The sequence below is a fragment of the Onychomys torridus genome, chromosome 19 (genome assembly GCF_903995425.1).
Source record: "Onychomys torridus chromosome 19, mOncTor1.1, whole genome shotgun sequence".
Lineage (NCBI taxonomy): Eukaryota > Metazoa > Chordata > Mammalia > Rodentia > Cricetidae > Onychomys > Onychomys torridus.
The window spans coordinates 60488272-60512034 of record NC_050461.1 but is presented as its reverse complement, the minus strand read 5'-3'; the positions used below and the strand labels follow the sequence as shown (position 1 = coordinate 60512034).

Below are 23763 nucleotides of genomic sequence, written 5' to 3'. Positions count from 1 at the left end.
GTCCACGTGGTCTTGGAATAGGTGTATTGTGAGTGCTGGTTCCTGTGTCGGTTTGTGTCCCGTGGGAGTCCACTTCGCTCACTCCCGGTGTTTTCTCCCGTCAGGTTTTTGTCTTTTCTTCATTCTCTGTTTCCCAAAGCACTAATAAATAAAGGATAAAAATTATATAAAACAGAAAAATGAAGAAAAAATTTTTATCAAACAAATTTTCAAGAGGCAAACATTATTTAAAAATGAAGTTCATATGATTTAAATAGTCATTTAGAAGTCTTCAGTTTCATTAAAATTAAGTGTTTAATTCCTATTTGATTCATTGTGTTCTAACTTTAAATAAAGATGGCATGGTTTGGTTTTCTTAAGACTAAAGAAATCTTTTTAAATATTTTCATAGGAAAGAAAAGCAGTTTGCAATCAATCCAGTGTCCAGGATCTGAATACCAGTGTTGAGATCAGTCATTACAGGTCATGCGTGCTCTGTCTAGACACACAGCTGCACAGAGAGGGACTTAATTGTCAGTTATTTGCAAAACAGTCCCTGATGTCACATGGGCCTGTTGTGATTTCCCATCAGCTCATTTGATGTCAACTCTAGACCACAGCAGAAGAGCAAAACCCAGTGTGTGAGCATTGTTTTACAGCGCACGAGTTCCCGCCCTTTGGAAGGAAGTGCTAGATAACTTGAAGGGTCCTTCCTTTTCCTGTCCACAGTGCTTGCTGGTCACCATGGGCAGCAGCCCCCATTGCCCATCAGGTGCACACCACAGGGGCCTTTTCTTCAAAACAAAGCTTAGAGAAAGAACCATCATGGGTGGACTCCAGTAGGAAAAAGATGGAGCTTGAGTATTGTTCTTGATTCCACAAAATTATCTTGCTTCCCAGCTTTTACCATGCAGATAAAGTAAGGATGGGCCTGTTGAGTGCTGTGGCAGAGGTGACAGCTGTGTGGGGAAGCAGGAGATCAAAGCTAGGGCAGACTGTGGGTCCAGAAACACTGCTGACCTCAGCAATGAGGGGTGTATGTGTGTGTGTGTGTGTGTGTGTGTGTGTGTGTGTGTGTGTGTTTAGAGATGTAATTTTTAAATCATAAAACTTAACTTCTCTGACATGGAAAATTTGGTGACAGAAGCATTTCTTTTCTTGAATTTCCTGCACAGAGTAGAGAGATGGAATGCCTTGGGAAAGAGAAAGGGAAGGAAGGAAGGAAGGAGGGAAGGAACAAAAACCGTCCCCAGGACTCCGATCTCCCATCTTAGAACAGTCCTGCTGGACAAGCAGCAAACCCTAGCAGTTTTGCACACAATGGAGCCAACTATGCAGTGTGAGTGATCCAGGGATCCATGAGTCAGATCTGTGCACAACTGAAGTCCTGCACAGTCCTCCGTAAACCCACACTGTGTGTCATGTGTAGGTGCAGAGCAGTAGGGACCCCGAGAGGCTCTTCCTGAGCAAACAGCTTTGCAAGTTATGTGGGAAAGAGGGATAAATGCCAGGCAGGTCTCCCTGTCAGTTGCTCGGCTCTGTTGCTGTCCTCTGCATGGCCCTTGGGTTTCTCCCAGGGGTCTCTAGGGGTTTGTGCAGCACGTGGACACTCAGCGGCAGGGTGACTGTTTGGATTTCAGCTCTTGAGCTTTGGCCATGGAAGATGGTTCAGATTATGTTTAATGGTTGTTGATCTAATATCTGGCTGGCGAGGATATTTGTCCCTGATGGTCTGGCAAAGTTTTCAGGTCTGCAAACACTCATTGCTGTGGCCTCCGGCCCTGAGCACACTGTGGTCACACTGTAGGAATGTGACAGTTGGACCATAATTTCAGTTCTGCTCAATTTCTTTGTAAGTGATTTATAAACCCAACTTGAAAATTTATCTCAAATAAGTTGCAGGATTTTTGTTCTTCTCAGCACATAGGATTCCAATTACACATCTAGTTCTATTATTGAACTTTGCTAATGAAGTTTGTGAATTATAAGAATGGCAAGAATGCTTTAGTCAAGGATAAGCAGATTAAAGAGAGCAGCAGAAGTAGAAGGGAGGAGATCCAATAACAATGTCCCACAGATAAACCACTCACGGTACAGACTTATGCCAGTGCTGGTACCTTTGTGTTAACTGTGATCAGGAGCAGGTTAAGAAGAGGATCAGAGCTGGGACTTATGTGATACAGTTTGGCTATGATAAAACAGTCTATCTTTAATAGGAATTATACAATATGCAGTAATTTATGAAAATATAACCTGCAAACACAAAAAATTAATGGAGTTACTGTTTTATAGCTCTGAGGACACTTATCTCTTACTGGATGCTTTCCATTTTTTCCAACTTTTAAAAAGAAATAATACATATTATTTTGGGAAATAGAGTAAACATGCCAGGTGTGGCCATGAGGTCTGTAATTCCAGCTGCTCAGTGTCTGAGGCAGAAGCTGAAGCCAGCCCCAGTTAGCAGATTTCAAAAACTGAGGGCTTATAGCTCAGAGGCAGAAAGGGTCTGGGTTCGACCCACACACATCACAATAAAATAAATGCATGGAGGGGGGTGGGCACAGAGAGACAGACAGACAGATGGGAGAGAAAGAGAGAGGGAGAGGGAGAGGGGGCGAACAAACACAAAGAAAAACCATGACAGTTCTGAGGCACTGAGCCTTCTCCCAGGGCTGCTATGGAGGCTCTCAGGTATTTCTTCCTGAGTATGCATAGGTAAGTATGTGTTACATACTTTCACACATCCAAAGGAGAGAAAAATAAGATTCAGATACAGATACCATTTATTATTCTCGTTTTCTACCTAACATCTTTAAATTTAATTGTACAATGATCATGGGGTATAATTATATAGAAATGAAGTTAATTTTTATGTATTGATCTCTGTGATCTGACTGGACTTGTTCATTATGTATAATAGTTTTTGACTGTTTGCTTTATGTACATATGGTTCTATCATCTGAAAAATAAGTTTCAAGTTTTCCCACTCCAGATGAGTTGTATTTCTCTTTATTCATTTCCCTAACTATGAGAACAGCTATCTTTGTTGTGTTACTGATTTTAGTGGACATTTCCAGGACTTAAGTTGTGGGTATTGCATGCCTGGCCTGGTAATTGTGAGAAGGTTTAACTTCTGTGCAATATTTTGTCTTGTTGAGATGATCATGTGGTCCGTGCCTTACTTAGTGTTCTAGTACATTGATGAACTTTTTTCCTTTCTTTGCTTCTTTAAATTTGTGGTGGTTTGAAAACAACCCCTGTGCATGATTGACTGCTTTGTCTCCAGTTGGTGGAACTGTTTGGGAATGGTTGGGAAGCCTTGTTAGAGGAGGTGTGTCACTTTGGTGTTTGGAGACAGGGGTGCCATTCCCATCATGCTTTTCTCTGCCTCCTGCTTTGGAAATGAGTTCTCAGCTATGCCTTTGCTCTGGGATCACAGATTTTAACCCTCTGAAAACTGAACACTAATTAAATGTTTTGTCTGTAAGTTACCTTGGCCATGATGTTTTATTACAGCAATAGAAAAACAACTAATACAACGATCCACTTCACATTCCTGGTGAGCGCTGCTTGGTCACTGTGCACACTCCTTTCAAGGATGTCCGACTTTTTGACTTTGTATCATGATGTCATCTTCAAATGTGTTGGTCATCTCTCTCCCTAGACACTTATGTGCCTGGCGGTGAGTTCCATAGCTACTTGTATTCTGAATCCACTTGTTTATTTCATGTTCGCTAAGTGAAAAACACAGATGCAGCCAGGGACAATCCTGGTGACTTGTACACATTTTGTCTGTGTTGCTAGTTCTTCATGTCCGTGCTGCTCCCTGCTGAGTTGGCCCTGTTGTTCTTTTATTTCTCTTTAGCTGGCAGTCAGTACAACCTCACACTCACCAACAGTGTCACACTCTCTTCTGACCCTATAATATCACTGTGGAAAAGGGACGATAGCCAGAGCTGAGCCAAGCTAGGGATTCAGAATGGGGAGCTTGCCCAAGATGCCTGCAGAGCAATGATTCAAAGATAATTTTAGTGTTGACTTTCAATTCCAAGGTACATATTACCAACACCGCGGTCACTGTGTGCTCTATCTAACCTGGCATGGTTGGCAATGGATGAGCAGTACTAATGAAGACCTGCCTCTTACAGGGAAACCAACCCTTCCCAGGACTAAAGTTAGGTGGCAAGGGACCTAGCAGAGCTGATGGCCTTCCTTTTACCTGGATTCCTTTCTTTCTTTCTCTTTCCTCTGCATTTAATTCATTCTTTGAGAATCTTGTATAATGTACTTTGATTATATTTATTCTTCTTTCCTGACTCTTTTCAGATGTACTTTTGTTTCTATGCCCACCCAATTTCTTAAAAAGACAAACCCCCCCCCCCCCCCCAGTTCAATCTGTGCTGCCCACATACTCTTGGATGTGTGGCCATCCACCAAAGCATGGTTGACCTACCAGGAGCTACCACCACAAAAGAAACTGACTCTCCATCTCCCAGGAGCTATCATTGCCAAGAGCTCCCCAGTTAGGGGTGGTGTTTGATGCCCACCTCCCCTCTCCATGCTGGACTTTTGTCTGGTTTGAGCTTGTACAGGTCTTTGTGCATGCTGCCACACTGTGGTGGTTTCACACCTGCTTCAAGTTTGATTTAGTTTTTCATTCTCTATTGTCAACTGAAAGATAAAATAGCTCTTTTTTGCTTTAACTGTTATCCTTATCTTTTTTTTTTTTTTTTCTTCCTGAGACAGGGTTTCTTTGTGTAGCTTTGCACCTTTCCTGGAGCTCACTCTGTAGCCAAGGCTGGCCTTGAACTCACAGAGATCTGCCTGCCTCTGCCTCCCAAGTGCTGGGATTAAAGGTGTGTACCATCACTGCCTGGCAGTTATCCTTATCTTTTAATTTATTGAAAATTATATTTAAATGGAATTTAATAATTTATTACTTAGCTGAAAAAGCCTGAAGTTGTGATAAATGTCTGTTTCTTCCTGGACAAGTAAAAGCTTCTAACAATGTGTGTTACAGAGTGTTGTTGTCCATGTTCTTTATAGATTTGTTATAGGTGTGCTCTCTACAGGTTTGCTATAGGTGTGCTCTCTACAGGTTTGCTATGGGTGTGCTCTCTACAGGTTTGCTATGGGTGTGCTCTCTACAGGTTTGCTATGGGTGTGCTCTCTACTGGTTTGCTATAGGTGTGCTCTCTACAGGTTTGCTATAGGTGTGCTCTCTACAGGTTTGCTATAGGTGTGCTCTCTACAGGTTTGCTATGGGTATGCTTTTTATAGGTTTGCTGTTGCTGGAGAGAGGCTAAACTTCCACCAGTTACTGTGATAACTGCTTTTCTATCTTACCTTTTCCTTCTCTTGTACTACATCATTTCATCTTTCAGTGATATTTTGAAGTTACGTTTGATATTTTGAAGTTACATGTTATATCTTGTAATGTCTGTTTTTTCCTTCCCATGTGAATGGAAGCTTGGTTTGTTGTAAATTTTCCATTGCTATAAACTTACTAATTAAGTTTATAATTACTAATTAAAAATCTCCTTTGATTTTGGCATTTAAGCTGGGTAATTTGCTGTTCTTTAAAAATTGCCTCGGGTTGGGGATTTAACTCAGTGGTAGAGCGCTTGCCTAGCAAGCACAAGGCCCTGGGTTCGGTCCTCAGCTCCGGAAAATAAAAATTAAAAAAATAAAATAAAAAATAAAAATTGCCTCTTGCCGGGCAGTGGTGGCACACACCCTTAATCCTAGCACTTGGGAGGCAGAGCCAGGTGAATCCCTGTGAGTTCAAGGCCAGCCTGGTGTACAGAGCAAAATCCAGGACAGGCACCAAGACTATACAGAGAAACCCTGTCTCAAAAAACAAAAACAAAAACAAAAATTGCCTCTTAAGCATTGCCTTTATTTTTATCTTCTGAATTCTATTGGATATAGTTTTGAATATATCCAATTTGGACATCCTTCTATTTTAAAATCAATTAACTTTCTAAACTGAGCCTGCAGGTAGATAAGCCTAACAGAATGTATTTACCACACTTTTCTACTTCTCATTAATAAATGTGCAAAGTTCCTGCCACTGCTAATTCTGTGTGTTTCCCTTTGATTCTCCTGGACAGTTGTCAAGGGTAGCCAGGCTTGTTAAATTTCACTGATATCGGTTATTCACTTAAGAAAGCAAAGGTTGCCTTGCTGGGCGATGGTGGTGCACACCTTTAATCTCAGCACTTGGGAGGCAGAGCCAGGTAGATCTCTGTGAGTTTGAGGCCAGCCTGGGCTACCAAGTGAGTTCCAGGAAAGGCACAAAGCTACACAGAGAAACCCTGTCTCTACAAAAAAAAAAAAAAAAAAAAAAAAAAAAAGAAAGCAAAGGTTTATTAACATTAGTCTGAAAGATTGTCAATCTAGAAAGCTGCTGATAGACTGATAATGAAGATTGGTATGACTCTCCGCCTAGCCAGATCTCCCACATCCTTCTCCAGGGTCTAGTCCCAGGAGTCTTCCTGACTCTCCCCATACATTCCTATTCCCCAGCTTGCCATAACTAGCTCAGATCCCGCATCCAGTGCACTAGCTTTGTCTGGCCACCCTTGCCTGAACCACAACCAACCTCTAGTTTTTGGCCAGGACCCACCCTATCTACTTCCAATCTACAGGCTTCTCACAGGCCACATGCAACCTTTCCATGCAGCCAGCAGCCAGATCTATCCTCATACTACAGATTTGGACCAGGAAGCATAGTCTGCTCCCCAGTCCAGTGTCCTCTGTCCACCTGACTTGATTATACCCAAGCCATTTTTAACCTCCAGGCCCAACCTGCCCACACAGCCTCTTTTCTGCTGACAAAGCAAGTCCACATGCCCAGATCTCATCACAAAAATACAAATAGTGTGAAAGATCAAGCCAGTATTTAACTTTCAAACCTACTAATCCTACAGAAATGTTTGCCAATAAGAATTACATAGATGGGCCAGGCGGTGGTGGTGCATGCCTTTAATCCCAGCACTCGAGAGGCAGAGGCAGGTGGATCTTTGTGAGTTTGAGGCCAGCCTGGTCTACAGAGTGAGATCCAGGAAAGGCACAAAGCTATACAGAGAAACCCTGTCTCAAAAAACCAAAAAAAAAAAAAAAAAAAAAAGAAAAAAAAAAAAGAATTACATAGATGAGCTCAGTAGTGCAAACCTTTAATCCCAGTACTCAGGAGGCAGAGGTAGGTGGAACTCTGTGAGTTCAAGGTCAGCCTGGTATACAGAGTGAGTTCCAGCACAACCAGAGCTACACAGAGAGACCCTATATTGAAAACCAAAAGAATAAAAAGGTTTACATAGATGAATCCCAGGATATAGAATTTAAAAAAATCTTAAGTATCATTAAAGAAACCAAGGAATTTAAGGAAAACACAAAGAAATAGCTAGATGAAATCAAGGAGAAAGACTTTAAGTAGAAGAAATGTCTGAATGATGCCCGAGAAAACACAAACATAGGCTGATAGAAATAACAAAGGCAATCCAGCACCTGAGAATGAATTCAATCAAGCTATAGAAATGTCGAAGAGGACTCAAGCTGTAATGAAGATGGACTCGAAAAACCCAGTAGCTCAACTACAAAACTCAAAGGAAAAGCTTTACAAGTAGAATGAGTCAAGCTGAAGATAGACTATTAAGACTGGAAGATAAAATAAAGGATCCAAACCAAATAAGCAAGGAATATGAACAACTTTAAAAACACAGGAAAGGAATATGAGAAATGTAGGACACTATGAAAGAACCCAAAACTTTGAAATATAGCCACAGAGGAGGGAGGAGAAACCTAAATCGATGACATAGACAAAATCTTCAACAAGATCATAGAAGAAAATTCCCCTCAATAAGGAAAGACACACCCATACAGATACAAGAAGCATACAGAACACCAAATAGACAAGACCAGAAAAGAAAATCCATACCATAGCTAAAACACTAAGTATATGTAGCAAAGAGTTTTGAAAGTCACAAGAGAAAAACCAAAGTCACAAAAAAAGGAAACCACCTCAAAATAATGGCTGATTTCTCAATGGAAACTTTGAACAATAGAGCAGTGCATTCCAAGTCCTAAAAGACTATTACAGCCAACCTGAAATAGTATACCCAGCAAAACTATCTGCCATTATTGAAGGAGAACATTTTTATGACATAAACAACCTAAAAAATGTATATCCAATATACCAAACCTAAGGAAAATACAGGAAATTTCATACTGAAGAGAGGAAAGAACATATCAAAGAGACTATGAAAAGAAATATATTCTTTTCATAATTCTTAAAACACAAAGTACACTGCGAATACAAACAGTTAAGCAAAAAATTAACAACATAGTTGCCACAATTAACTAACATATTTCATTAATAACTTTAAATTTCAATGGATTCAATTATTTAATCAAAAGATACAGGCTGACTGAAGGGAATATGTCTATCTGTTGTGTATAAGAAGCACATCTTATCTTTCAAGATAGACACTGGTTTAGAGTAAAAGAATGGACAAAAATACCCTGGTTATATGATACCAGGAAGCAAGCAGGTGTCACTGTTCTAATATCTGACAAAACAGACTTCAAACTAAAACTAATCAGCAGATAAAAAGAAGGACACTTCATTTTACTCAAGAGAGCAGTCAATTAAGAATATATTACCATCCTCTAAACATACTTGCACCAAAGTCTGGGCATCCAATTTCATAAAAACATCTACTACTGTTATTAAAGATACAGATTAACAATTCATTAATAGTATGTTATTTCATTGCTCCACTTCCTTAGGCCATCTGAATAAAAACAGAGAAATATCAGAATTAATTGATATCATACATCAAATTGACAGTATCTACAGAAATTCCAGCTAAACAACAAAGCATACACATTATACTCATCAGCACGTGGAAGCTCTTCTAAAATAGACCACATACTGGGACAAAGACCAAATCTTTACAAATCCAAAGATACTTAAATAACTCCTTGTATCCTATCTGACCACAATGCAATAAAACATAAAATTGACAGCAAACAAGTCTCTAGTAAATACCAAAACTCATGGAGATTAAACAACTCATTACCAAATGATGATGAGTCAGAGATGAAATCAAGAAAGAAATAAAAAAAAATTCCTGGAACTAAATGAAAAAGAAAACATAATACAACAAAACCTCTGGGATCGATAGAAAATAGTCCTATGGGGGAAATTTGTAGCTCTAAATCAGAAAGAGCACAAATAAATGACTTAATGATGCAACTCAAAAAGTTGAAAAAATAAGAACAAACCCAGTCAATACCAAGAAATAATACAAATCAGAGCAGAAATCAATGAATTAGAAACAAAGAAAACAATACAAAGAACCAAGTCTAGAGCTAGCTCTTTGGGAAGATAAACAAGATGAACAGACTATTTGTCCAACTATCCAAAAGAAAGAAAAGGACCCAAATTAACAGACTCAGAAATCTTCAGGGAGACTACAACAGACACTAAAGAAATTCAGAATATAATAAGGTAATACTTTAAAAATCTGTGCTCCATTAAGCTGGAAAACCAAAAAGAAATGGATGAATTTCTAGATTCAGCCAAACCACCAAAATTAAAACATGAAGAAATAAAAAAGCTAAACAGACCCATAACAAATGAGGAATTGAAACAGTAATAAAAAGCTTTGCAGCTGAAAAAAAAGAGGAGTTAGGGTGAGAGGATTCACAGCAGAATTTTATCAGATATTCAAAGATCTACAGCCTGTCACTCTTAATTCATTAAAAAAATAGAAAGAGAAGGACCACTTCCATACTCCTTTTACATAGCCAATATCACTGTGATAACCAAATCAGGTAAAGACACAACAACAAAAAAGAATACTGCAGAACAATATTCCCGATGAACATAGGCTCAAAAATACTCAATAAAATATTTGCAAACAGAATCTAGACATATATCAACAAGATTATACACCATGAACAGGTTGGCTTCATATTTAAATGCAGGGATGATTCAGCATGCACAAGTCAATAAATGGTAATATGTCACATAAATGGACTTAAAGATAAAAAAATCACATGATCATCTCAGTAGACAGAGAAAAATCCTTTGACAAAATCCAACATGCCTTATGATAAAAGTTCTAGATAAAGTAGGGCTAGAGGGAACATACCTCAACATAATAAAAAGCTATATACAAGAAACCCACAGCCACCATCGTCCTAAAAAAAAGCTTGAAGCAATCCCACTGAAGTCAGGAATAAGACAAGGATGTCCAGTATCCCCACTCCTTTTCAATGTTGTACTTAAGTACTAGTTGGTACAATAAGACAAAAAAATTCAAAGGAAAAAATTCAAATAGGGAAAGAAGTCAAACTATCCCTATTTTCAGATGACATGATACTATACATTAGAGTTCCTAAAAATTCTATCAGAAAACTTGTAGAAACAATAAACAAATTCAGCAACGTGGCAGGATACAAATAAACTTGTACAGATAAACAGCTTTTCCATACACCAACCGCAAAAGTACAGAGAAGGAGATATGGACACAATAGATGGAACTGAGAGAGACTGAGTGAGGTAATTCAGACCCATTCTGGTTTCTGAGTCATCCCCACTCACTTTTGCTTGTGATTTGCATGGAATATCTTCTTTCCATTTCAATTTATTTGTGGTTTTGCATCTTTGTTGAAACTTGTGAATTTTATTTATACTAGATTAACTTCAGTAACATACAAAACTATGCCTTTTCTGTCACTTCCACTCCCGCCCCTTTCAGCTTGTTTAAATTTTTTATTTTGGAGAATATATTCACGCCATAATGACCATGTGGAGATCAGAGAACAGCTTTGTGGAGTCTGTTCCTTCCTTCTGCCTTTACATGGGTTCCTGAGATTGAGCTCAGGTTGTCAAGCTTGAGCATCTCACTAACCTTTCAGTTATTAAAATTAAAAGTGACAGTGTTATATATATATATATACACACATATAGTGTGTGTGTGTCCATCAAAGTATAAACCAAAAATAATTTTAAAAATCACTTGCTTCTTAAATTATGTATGAAATGTGGAGTTGCAAATCCAAGTTACAATATTAATTTTTTGACACTAATAATTTTTAATAATGTATTTGTCCCTTAAAAATAGTTACCAAGGGCCTGGAGAAATGGCTCAGGGGTTAAGAATTCTGATTGCTCTTCTAGAGGACTTGGATTCAATTTCCAGCACCTATACAATGGGGCACAACTCCAGTCCCCAGGAATCTGACACCCTCTTCTGGCCTCCATGGCACTGAATTCATGTAGTGCACAGATATACATGCAGGCAAAACACCCGTACACATGGAAATAGTCTCCAAAATTATGGAGTTCTATTACTGTAAACTTAATTTAATAGTTGCTCATATATTTACCTTTATTGTGACCTTTATCCTCATGTCCATGTTTAAAGTCTGTTTACTTTACCTGTAAGTGAGTTCCCACCAGCATTTCTACAGGACAGGTCTAATGGTGATGAACTCCCTTGGTCTTTGCTTATCTGGGACGTCTCAATTTCCCCATCATTGACTCCAGTGTGTTTACTAGATATAGGACTCTTGCTTGACAGAGACCTTTTCTTTCAATCTCTTTAGTCTGTCACCCACAGGGAGCACCCTGTCTGTATGTCTCTGGGATGCAGCCTGGTTTGGGCTTTTGAGATTGACTACATCAGGGATGAGTGAGAATGTCTTTCAGTTCATCTTGGGAGCTTGTTGAGCACAGATGTTTATATATCTTTTATTGATCTTGGAATATTTTTTGTGCCATTATTTTTTTAAAATATTCTCCTTGATTCCTTTCTTCTTGTTCTAAGAGTCCTGCAGGCACATGGTGGTCTGCTTGACAATGTCCCATGGGTCCTGTGATCTCCATTTCTTTTTCCTTTTGTGGAGATAAGATCTTGTCATCTAAAATGCCCTTAAACTCAGAAATATAAGGTCAAAGCATTTTGGATTCTAAAGCATCAGTGGAATGTATCTGGTACTAGTGAAATATTTGTATCACACTATTGTAACAGATCTTACTAATTTAATGATTTTTTTCTTGTTGGTTACTCAGTAAATGAAAAATGGTTAGTCATAATATGGTACTCTACTTTGTATTACAGCTTACCACTGCCACCTTGGATGGGAAACTTCAGCTGTTTGTGGTTGAGTGACTGCTGACCGGCTGGTAAGAATACAGGAAGAAATGAGAGAGAATTCATGGCTTAGCCGTTGAGGCAGAGGGACAGTTTTTACAGGAGGCCCATGTTGGATTCCCCTTCTGTAGGACTCACCCTCATCTGAGCTTCCCTCCTCTTAAGAAAACCCTCTTAGAAAACAATGGAAGCAATAGCCCATCTTTGCTGGTGTTCTTCAATAAAGACGAGCCCATGTCTGTTTCATAGTTGTACCTGGAGAGGAGGTAGAGAGGGATAAAGAAGCAAAGGTGGGGGTATGGAGCGGCACCTGACACTGCAGAAGCCAGCTCATCTTATTCTGCACTCTGTAGATTTTTGCTTCACACTTGCCACTGTGGCAGATGCACTTGAGGGTGGAAGGTGGCAAGGATGCCATGGCCCCATGCTGTTCACCTTGATGTTCCTCCTTGGTTTCTTCAGGATGAACAAGGCCCAGGGGACAGAAGATGGATAGACAGCCATACTCATTCTGGTCTTCTCAGTCTCTGATGAGAGGTTCTTATGATTCCTTTGGTATTTGAAAGATAAAATGATTCATATTCTGGGGAATATGTCATGGGTTTGCTCAACATTGGCACATCCATGTGTTTGAAGACATCAAAGCAAGAATGTGGTCGTGGTCCCAAGCCTGGCCACAGAGGGATTTGGCCCAGACCTTCTGGAATAAGCAATTTTTGTTCATTTTTCCCATTCCCTTGAAAGGCTTTCTTTGCAGATGTGGGCCTCATTCTTTTCACCCAGTTTAAAGAGACTACTCTGCATTCCAGGCCTGTTTGGGGAGGGAGCTGGCCCTTCCTGTATAGCATGGCCATTTTCTGTGCTGTGCATATAATAGGTACTAATGGAGAAAAGACAAAGTGTGCATACACACGGGTGTTATGGGTCTCAGAGACACATAGGCCGCAAGGGACAGGCGCTCCAGAAGTACATTCTAAGTATTATGATGAAACTGAACTATTGGCATGTTGGTTCCTGACCACATTTTGTACCATAGAAATCTCTCATTTGAACATGTTCTTTAAAAAAAAAAAAAAGAATGACCCTAAAACCCTGCCTTCACTGCCCCTATTCTTTTCTCTTTCATGTCTTTTATTCCTTTTTTAATTTTTTTATTATTTATGTATTTTTTATGTTTTGTTTTTTTTCGAGACAGGGTTTCTCTGTAGCTTTGTGCCTTTCCTGGATCTCACTCAGTAGACCAGGCTGGCCTCAAACTCACAAAGATCCGCCTGCCTCTGCCTCCTGAGTGCTGGGATTAAAGGCGTGCTTTACCACCACCAGCTATTCCCTTTTTTATTACCAACCAAAGTTTACTCATATTCTAATTAGGATCAACTTACTTTGGTTTGTTTCCTCTGTGTAAGTTCCCCTGTTATACCTGACTTTGCTGTGGCATTGGCTTCACTGTGCCCTGGCTCTGAGCTCTGATCTCATGGTAGCTGCCATTACCAGAGAGGTGGAGAAAGCTCCATATACCACAGGGGGGGGGGTCTTTTTGGTAGAATTTTTTTGAGTAGGTGACAGTTTGTAGTAGCTGTTGAGACTCTTGGTCCCTTGGCGTGTGAGACCTCAAGTTATCTCCCACTTACTGATGCCCAAATCTTACTAATCTACTTACTGCATGCCCTTGAATTTGTAAACAGCATGTTTAAAAAACTGAAAGTTCAGTGCCCCCCTTTCCTTGTTCATAATGACATCACAGATCCCAGAAGGACAAGAACTGAATGGAAACAGCACAGGTAGCTCAGAAGACAAAGGGTACAAATTTGGCCAACTGTGGAAGGGAGTGTCTGCTATTTGTGAAGTTTATCAGAAAACTGAACGTGGGTGGAAAAGATGGTCACTCATGGGGAGACAACCAAAGCAAGAAGGCAGTGAAACTAATGATGAAGACAAGATGGCTGTACCTGGGCCTCGACCAGGGAGTCTGCAGAGGGCAGAGAGCCGTCTTGCACTGATTACTTTATGACTGACCCTTGACATTGATTCTTAAAAAAGTTACATTCATACAAGGTTATATTCTCCCTTTGGATCTTGGAAAAGAAGATCCACTTAACTCTTTCTAAACATGAACTGAGGGAACCTGGCATTCACTGTACTGGAGCTATGCAGCCTCTTAGACAGTCCCACCGAGGTAGGCACCAGTTGGTCCATTTATTTAGAGGGCTGGGGCAGAAAACATCTTTCTGACAAGCAACTCCTCTGTCCTTTACCTGGTATGTTAGGTGGGGTCAGAGATGACAAGCCACAACCCACAAGTCTCCACATGACTGTAGTGTCCCACTGGGAACAGCCACAATGCCTACTGAGCCTGGACCTTTGGGGTTACCAGGCCCATTGCCATCTGAATTACGACAAAGCTGTTCACAAGAGGAACTTCAAGTTGAGTTGCCATGTGCTAGCACTGCAACACCTGGGCCTCCTCTCCCCCAGTGGAGGAGTGTGCCAAAGACTCTGCCCTCCTCAGCTTTCATGAGGATTTGATTTCCTGGAGGAGCCATCACTGCAGACTGGTGTCAAGGACCACTGCTCAGATTTTTCTCTAACTGTAAAAAAGAAGAGATGCTGATGAGTGTAAATTCTGGAAGAAAGGTGTTAAGAGAAAATAAATTGTATTGATGCAAGTGCAAGTTTAAATCACTGAGTTAGTATCTACCCCAAACACGCAAACACCATTTCAACTTTGAATTAGGTAATGGCTGCCTATGTCTCATTCTATTTGTTCAAATACCATTGTAGTTTTATGTAGGTAATCTTGTTTGAATCTGAACTATCTCCACAAGATAATGTTTTGAATACTTGTTTCTAGGTGTAAGCACTATTGGGAGATAGGCTCTTTGGTTACTAGGGTCAGTGTGCTAGCTAGTTTTATGTCACCTTGACACAAGCTCGAGTTCCCTGAAAGGAGGGAGCCTCAATTGACGAGATGCCTTCATGCAATCTGGTTGTGAGGCATTTTCTTAATTAGTGATTGACAGGGGAGGGCCCAGCCTGTCATGGGTTGTGCTGTCCCTGGCCTGGTGGTCCTGGGTTCTATAAGAAAGCAGGCTGAGCAAGCCATGAGGAACAAGCCAGTAAGCAGCTCCCCTCCATCTGCATCAGCTCCTGCCTCTGGGTTCCTGCCCTGTGGGAATTCCTGCCCTCACTGCTTTCGATGATGAAGTGTTTCATGGAACCATGAGTAAAATAAACCCTTTCCTCCCCAACGTGCTTTTGGCCATGGTGTTTCATCACAACAGTGGTAACTAAGTTAACTAAGACAGTCAGGCTTTTAGACCCTAGAGTGAACACTGGTTGCTGAGCCCACATTTTCTGAATGTCCACTTACTGGGTTGCATTTCAGAAAGCACTACTTCTTGCAGAATTTTTCTTCTGTCTCAACAATTTCAAATGTGAGCTTTCTCGGGAAGTCCCTGGAGCGTGTCCAGATCCTTTGTATGCATTACCCTTTGTGTTAGGCAACAAGTATGACTGGAAACAGGAGAGAAAACAAGTGGCCTTTATAGAAAGGATGAGTGAACTTCAGAATGTAGTAAACTGCAGACACTGGTGACTATCTGCCTGGTGAACTTCAGAATGTAGTAAACTGCAGACACTGGTGACTGTCGGTCTGGTTTGTGCAGAATGTGTCTTCTGTATCCGTGGCTCTGTATGGCAGTTCCCAGTGCTAAACACTCAGCACAAACTGCCATGAAACCAACTATCTTACAAGTTAAAGCCTTTGAGACAATACAAGCTGTAGGCAACTAGTCTCCTAATTGACCAGAAGTCTGTGACCTATGCTTTCACCCCTCTCATCTGAGCTTAGGGGTGATCTTTGGTGTGGGTTATGAAGTCACATGAAAATAGGAAAAGTAGATGTTTGGAGAGATGAATCTAGAGCTCTCCCGATCCTTGATTGTGCCATGGCCATTGAAGGATGGTACCATACCCAGGACTACTCTAAACTCTGCCATGGATTGCTTCTGGGGTAGTCTTCCACGTCTAGTTATGCTCTGGCTTCTCTGCCTACTACCCCGAAAGCTGTGAGTCCAGCTGAGGTGCTAGGTTAGGGTTGGCCCAGTCTTATACTGGTCTCTCCCCAGTGGCTGCAGCAAAATTGGTAGGGCTGCTTGTAACAGGCACCCAGGGATGCCCTCAAGGACACTGCACCAGTAAGGTCAAAATCGGTGCTCACCTTTTTCCTTGCTGGATTCTTGTGATAGTTCAGGTGAACACTCCAAGCTAGGCCCATCACCCGTCCACTCTAGCCAGCTCCGTTATCCACTCATTAACAAGCTGTGCCTCAAGCCTCCAGGGTACTTGGCCCTGAGCTGTTTTTCTCTACCTTCCTGAGGACTAGTCCTGGTTTTAGTCTGTGTCACCCTCTACGGGACTACTAGCCTGTCACCTAAACCATTTCATGTGGATTGGCTCACATTTTAAGAGCACAGGTCCTATACTGCCACATGTCAGCTTTGACATGATGAAGTACCCAGCTTCTGCTGTGTGCACACACATTGCAGTGACTCAGGAGGCTGCGGTGTGCTGTGAGGTTTTAATGCCTGCCAACATTTATAATAATAACACTTTTCATTTTGAAAACCACTTCTAATTTTCATGTTATAATTAACATTGATACCATCTGAATGGTGCTGTCTGTTCATGACCCAGACACCAGAATTACTTGGTTCATTACCATTAAACTATACCTCGGAAACCCCTGCTTCTTCCCACTGTACTGTCTGGCAGATAAAAGCTTCAGCCACGATTTTATATTCAGAAAATTTTGCTTAGTGTGACTATATAAAAGTAACTGATATTTTAATTAACCTTATTTTGTAATTTTTACTGTGATACATAGTAGCAAAGCCCTTCATTACTATCATCATTTCTTGTACCAGATGCTCTAAAGTAGAGTTTCTCTGGGGTTTTTCCATCTACCCTTCTCCACTGCCTTTTTGTGGCCTTTGACTTTAGTTAGCTACTTGTCTAATTATTGGAGCTTCATATTGAACTATTGTCTTCAAAGACATTTAAAGCAATATTTGTATCTGAGGACAAAAAGATAAAAAGTATTTTATTAAAAAAGTATTGCAGTATCTTATATGATCAAAATTGGTTTATCAGAATTTGTTTGTCTGTACCAGTGTGTTTCTGTATGTGCATTCATGTGTGTGAACCTGGGTGCATCGGTGCCACGGTGAGTGTGGAAGTCGGATGAAAACCTTAAGTGTCAGTCTTGCCTTATACTTTGTTGAAAATAGGATCTCTGTGTTGTTTTTCCACGGCATATTCCACACTAGCTGGCCCAGGAGATTACAGAATTATCAAGGGAATTTAAGAGGCCAGTCGTGAGGTGACGCATTTCATAGCCAAAGCTATGAGGCCTTGCACATTGTGGGCTGATTTCCATGTTTGCAGGTAAGGTGGAGGGGGATGTAGAATGTGCCCTTTGTGTGATACTGTTAAAGATGCACAGACAAGACAAGACATAACAGACATGCAGACTGTTCAGTCCGTGACAAAGGACACCACTAACAAGCAGACTGACTGTCCAGTCTGTGACAGAGGCCACCTCCAATCCAGCAGACTGAACAGTGGACACGCTCCAGCAAGAAATATCACTTCACTGGCACATTGAAGAACTGTGCTTGTTAGTTTTTGTCAACTTAACACCAATCTGGAAAGAGGGGACCTCAGCTGAGGAAACTGCCTCCTTCCACTTGTCATATGGGCATGTCTGTGGAATGTTTTCATGAGTAATGATTGCTGTGAGAGTACCCAGCCCACTATGGCCAGAGCTACTCCTGGGCAGGCGGCCCTGGGTTTTATAAGAAAGCTGAGCAAGCCTTGAGCAGCAAGGCAGTTATCAGTAGTTCCTCCATGGTTTCTGCACTGACTTGCCTAAATGATGGACTGTGTCAGAACATAGAAACCCAAAGAGCCCTTTCCTCCCTTTTGCTTTTGGTCAGTATTTTATCACAGCAACAGAGAAGCAAACTACGACAAGGGCCAAGTTGCACACAATTTACACAAGTTATAAAGAAAAAATGTGTAAATTTGAAGCAAAAATTCCAACTCTAGAAAAATTCATTTGGTTTCCTGTGCTTGTAGATTGTGGTCCTGTGATTCAGGTCCTGATGAAGAAGGGCATAAAGGAACACCTGAGTGTTCTTCTCTTGTTTTGAAATACAGATTTTCCATAGTTCGATTTTAATTTGAGGTTTCAAAAGCTCATACCAGACCCAGTGTGTCTGTCTATGTCCCCAGCTCCCTGCTGGGCCTGAGCATGCCAGCTGGAGCTCATGCAGAGCTTCCTTCCCACAGTGCCTCTTCATGCCCAGGGCTCTTGTCTGTTTCATCCTGTGGGTGAAACATCCAGTTCCCTAAGCAGTCACTTCCCACTGTGAAGCTGGGTTACTGCCCACCTGCTCAGCACTTCCTTGCTTCCACCCAAAGGAAGAGGGTCTGGGCTCTAGCCATCAGGTCAGCTGCCGGATTCCATGGGACCACCTGCAGCTGCAGCTGCCAGAGTCCTGCAGTGAGGGGACACCCAGAAAAGGGCAGGTGCTCCACACATTTCACAATTCTGTGTCACCCTGGCGTTCTGGTCTAGTCCAGAGGAAGTGTTCCAGGACAATGACTGCCCTTGTTTTTAGTTTTCCATTTGTAGGGATAGTAGCATCCAGGATTTATGCTCTGAAGCCTGTCATTGCTATCCAGTCAGCTCTTCCCAAACCCTAACTTACCAGTTATTAATCCTGTGTCACAGTTATAGAAACCAAAGCTTTTGCTTATGGTCTAGCTGTTAGTACTGTACCAGGAATTGCTCTCCTGAGGTAGGGCTCATGGCCCAGGCTCATGATCACTGCTTAGCAGGGAATGCCCAGGGAAGCCTCCCAGGCATCGATGGACTCTACAGCAGAGAGGGGCTGAAGCCCAGAGAAGACCTTTCTTCTTCAAAAAACATGCAAGCAACCAAGTTAGAAGACTTAAGAGACATATCTACAGCTGTCATTCACATGCAACTAGGTCATACCCTTTTGTGGCAAGCTTGGTGGTTTTCCCTCATCCAGGACTGAGTGACTGTATGGGCATACCTTTGTCAGCATTTACTTTTGAATAAGACAATACTAGAACACAAAGCAGGCTTGGGGCCCAGGTGCTGTCTGAGGGATGCATAGCCATGAGTGGTTCTGCAGCCTGGGTGCTGCATCTCTGGTCCATAGTTTGGGTAGTCTGAGGTCTATGATAGGAGAGTCTACAATACCAATGCCCATGATGACACTCCTACTTACACAGAGACAGATGTGCTCTGGAAGCTAGAACTGGTGTGTGTTCTTAAAGAGTTTGCCTTAGTCGTGTCCTGTTGCTGTGAAGGGACACTATGACCAAGCCAACTCTTATAAAAGAAAGTGTTTAACTGGGGGGCTTGCTTATAGTTTCAAAGGTAGTCCTTATCATCATGACAGGGAGCATAGCAGCATACAGGCAGGTGCTGGAGCAGTAGCTAAGTGTGTCAATTCCTGATACACACACAAGCACACAGGCAGATAGACAGACAGACAGACACAGACAGACATTGGGTCTGGTGTGAGCTCTTGAAACCTCAAAGCTTACTCCCAGTGACACACCTCCTCCAGCAAGGTCATACCCCCTAATCCTTCTAATCCTTTCAAATACTGCCATCCCTTGGCAACTAAGCATTCAAATATATGAGCCCATGGGGCTATTCTTACTCAAACCATGACAGAACTCATCCTTAATTGATGCACCAGGCTGAGGTAACAGCAGGAAGGCAGCCTATGAGGTTTGTTGTACAGTTTGACATTTGTTCAACACATTCATTGTGAGCCTCATTTGTTGAAGCTCCAACTCCAACAGAAACTAGGGTCAATGGTTGAGCAGTGTATGCATACATTGCCATTCACCTGACTGGATGTGGCCATGGCAAGAAACCCCATTCCATACAATCACCAACCCTTATTGGTAATGAAGATGGGCCTCAAGAACCCTATATGACCCCACATGTGACATTACAAGGGCAGAAGACCCTGAGTCTATCTGTCTTCTGTACCTCTAAGGACAAATTCTGGGCCATCATGGGGGCTTCTGTGGGAGGCAGCTGCCTCTCTGCTGTGGAGCATTGAGGCTACAGGGAGCTTCCTTCTAGTGTGTGTCCTTGGGATGTTTAGCTATGTTCTGATTCTAACAGTTGTGGACACTGATACAGTGTGCACCTGCTGGATGGTGGAGAAGAGTACTCAATTCTCCAGAAGTCTGAGAGGCAGACGTTCAGTAGTACAATTACACTCTTAAATACCAGGAAGAACCATGGCTATCATAACTTATATTAAAGTATACAACACAAGTAGGAATAATATACTAGCTCACAAAAATCAATAAAGTTGAGAAACTCTTTTGGCATGAAGTTGTATGCTGGCCTCTGCTGACATGCATGTTTATAGCTTGTGGCAAGTGCAGCAGAGATGCCTTCATGATACTTAGGATTAGCCTCAGAGATGTGCTAGATGGTCAAAGACATCATCAGATGTCTTTGAGATATGGGTCCACTGAAGATACCATGTTCCATGAGAGAGTAACACTGAACCAGAGTCCCTGAAAATCCTGTCATCTCCCAAGATGTCACAAAACACTGAGGGTGAGGAGTTCCAGCATGGCCATACAGTATGAGGTGGGATCTAGGTACCTTCTCTGAATTGAGTGAGCTGGTTTCTGAAGGAACCCCTGAAGGACAATTGTGTACCAGAATATTGGTGAAATTATTAAGGCCACTCCACGTAGTTAAAAGGGAGGTTTATTTTGTGGGGTAACTTACAAATGAAGGGGTAGGTTGCAGGGTCTGGCAAAGGTATAGCACAGTCTGGCGGTGTTCTCTGGAGAACCCTGCTCGGTCTACTTCCAGTGTCCAGGGTCCCAGAACCAAGAGAGAGACCTCCTCCCAATCCTTGGTCTTCTGCTTCCTCCTCCGCCCTGCCTTGTGGGCGTGACCATTACCAAAGCCTCAGTGGGGGTTGGAACTTCCAGGCCAATGCTGGGATGGCTATCCACTACATCTCTCCCTTTTGTCTAAATAAGAAAGTTCTAACCTAATACAAGACTATATACAAAGAGATGGTTATCAAATATTGTCTAGGAGTTATGAGGGATAATGACCTAGATAAATTGGAATTACAATAAGTGCAAACAATATCAAGCAAAAAACACATAGTAAAATCCAGGGAAGTCTAGGGCATGGGTAGGTGGCATGTTACAAAGATCATTCCAAAAGGTGTCCTATCCTAAAGAACCTGAGTCTAATACTTAATATATTCTATCTAAGATATTATATATGTATATATACTAAGTTGTAACTATAACTGCTAATCTCCAACCTCATCAAAGACCTGAGAAGGAATATAATAATATCTGAGAAATGGGAGAAGGACTCAAGCAGCTTTGGGGAGTCTTGCAAGAGTAGACAGAGACAGCTAGCAGCCTGGACAGTCACCTAATGTTTCTTAGCATGGTTGGTGCATTCAAATTGGCTACAGGCCTAGAGTATCTGACAGACTATTTTCAGAAGCAAGAATTCTGAAAGACCATCTTACCCTGTCTTGGCAAATTGTAGTGGTTGCTTTCCTTGTGTCCCGCTTGTCCAGAAAGGACAGCATTTGTACTGTCAGCAGTTGAGGCAAGGGCAGTTCTTTGCCCAGTAGGCCATTTTCTGCCAAGAAGACAAACTTCCAAATGGAAATATCTTAGAAGCCCAACATTCTCTCGGGATCAAATTGGTGCTGCCAGGAGCAATTGTGTCTCACGTCAACAGAATTCTAAGTTATTTAAATGCCATATTCTCCAGGTCCATGAAGTGGTTGAAGATTACCTGCCCATCTGACCTATGTATTTATAAATCTGGATAACCTCACTAACATAATTATAGAGATGACAAGCATAGGTGACAATAACTCTGTAAGTCTTATCTACCTAAAGAACCTAAGGACTAAGGCTTCATGTAGACAAGGCAAACAGTCTGTAAGCAAATGTACAGTAAAAGGACAATGACTTTAAAATTGTGACAACACACAAAATATCTTTAACAGAGGTAGGAATGTATAGTGCAATGTGCAATATGATAATAATCCTAAATATATATCAGTATACAGAATATCTTAAACAGAAGTAGAACATACATACAGTATGACAGATATAAATTCACATTTGTATCAATATACAAATATTTCCAATAAGAGTAAAAATATGTGTACAATATAACATAGTTCTGTATTTGTATCAATATACAAATTATCTTAAATAGGAATGTAAAAAGTTTGTATTTATATCAACATATAAGAATTCATAACAGTGCAAAGGCTGCTATATTACTAAATTTGTTTACTAATGTATATGACAGTCTACCATAATATCTTATACCTATCCATTCCATTTCTTCTTTTCCTTTTTTTTTGAGACATATTTTCTTTCCTTAAGGAGAGTACTGAGTTTAACAGTTTCTTCCACCCCCAACCCTCAAACTATTATCCATAACCCTGAGAAATACAAAACCTTAGGGATAAGGGGCGTCATTTTCTTAGAATTGCTTCCTGCTGTTTAGGGGGCAATGGTATCTCTGTTGGGTATTGTGATCAGATAGTTAAATCTCAGACTAACTGTAGATTCTGCAGCAACTCTCAGAGTAATGGGTAAGATTGTTTGAAATTCTGGCAAGAAGTGTAGTATGATGATGATTACCATTGCATCATTCTGGATTGGGTAGAGTTGTTGTTGTTAGGGCCCTATCTTCCTTCTGGAGACTTCAGAGATTGCTATTGGAAAAAACTTATTTTTTATCAGAATGGAAGGTTTGGATTTAAAGATGTCATGACATGTAAGAAAGGATTCCAGGAAATCAAGAGTAAGCATGGAGAGAATTAGAATCTTGAAGCTAATGGTCCCTTATAATTGGTTTCCTTCTGTCTCACACCTGAGGGCTCTTCTGATATGGGACTGAAGAATCTCTCAACCTTTTCTTTTATCAATATGCTTGGGTTTAGAGAAGGAGTGAGCCAATTCCATCTCCAAAGCCAGCTTGGTTTATAATTAAATTGGAACCACAACTATTCTAGATTGATAGAGGTATAGATGTTAGACAGTGATATCTTACTCTGTGTAGATTGGTACCAATAGATTCTTTCTTTCTGCTGTAAACATACGGATATCCAAGGCCTTATGATTTCTGGAAGATGGGTATTTCCATTATCCTGGAAAGACAAAAACAGAACCCTACCCCAACCTTTGATTGTTAAATTTTTCTTACAACCTGAAGAGATGTCACATTGGTGGATGATCTTTTATTTCTCCTCATCAAGGGGTTTCTCCTGTTCGAATTGAATTTTTATTAATTTTGTTGGTATCCATAGCTTTTCTTCTCTTGTGGAAACAAAAGCAAAACCCCTTCCCCAACATAGGACATATCCAGGTTTCCATTCTGAGGTCAACACATCTTTGAAATAAACCGGTTGGTTTAGCTCAGTTTTGTCTATTGTCCAATGTCTCTCCGCAGCTGTTGTTCCTTTCTCATATCTCCTCTCTT

At 41.1% G+C, this 23763-nt stretch overlaps 1 protein-coding gene across 11 annotated transcripts in view; it reads left to right on the top strand.

Moving 5' to 3' along the window:
* Window positions 1-23763, top strand: part of Wdr27 (WD repeat domain 27) — a 129521-nt gene that overhangs the window by 85711 nt on the left and 20047 nt on the right. For 3 of the 11 annotated variants that reach the window (XR_004943182.1, XR_004943179.1, XR_004943184.1), the window contains 3 exons: window positions 12114-12178; window positions 12609-12683; window positions 13891-15182. Coding sequence is in view for 4 of the 11 variants with exons in the window: in XM_036168767.1 (XP_036024660.1) it covers window positions 12114-12164 (51 nt within the window). In the remaining 7 variants the exon portion in view is untranslated. Of the gene's footprint in view, window positions 1-12113; window positions 12391-12499; window positions 13301-13890; window positions 15183-23763 lie in introns of those variants that run through there. The other 8 variants (XR_004943181.1, XM_036168766.1, XR_004943180.1 and 5 more) reach the window with 7 other exon arrangements.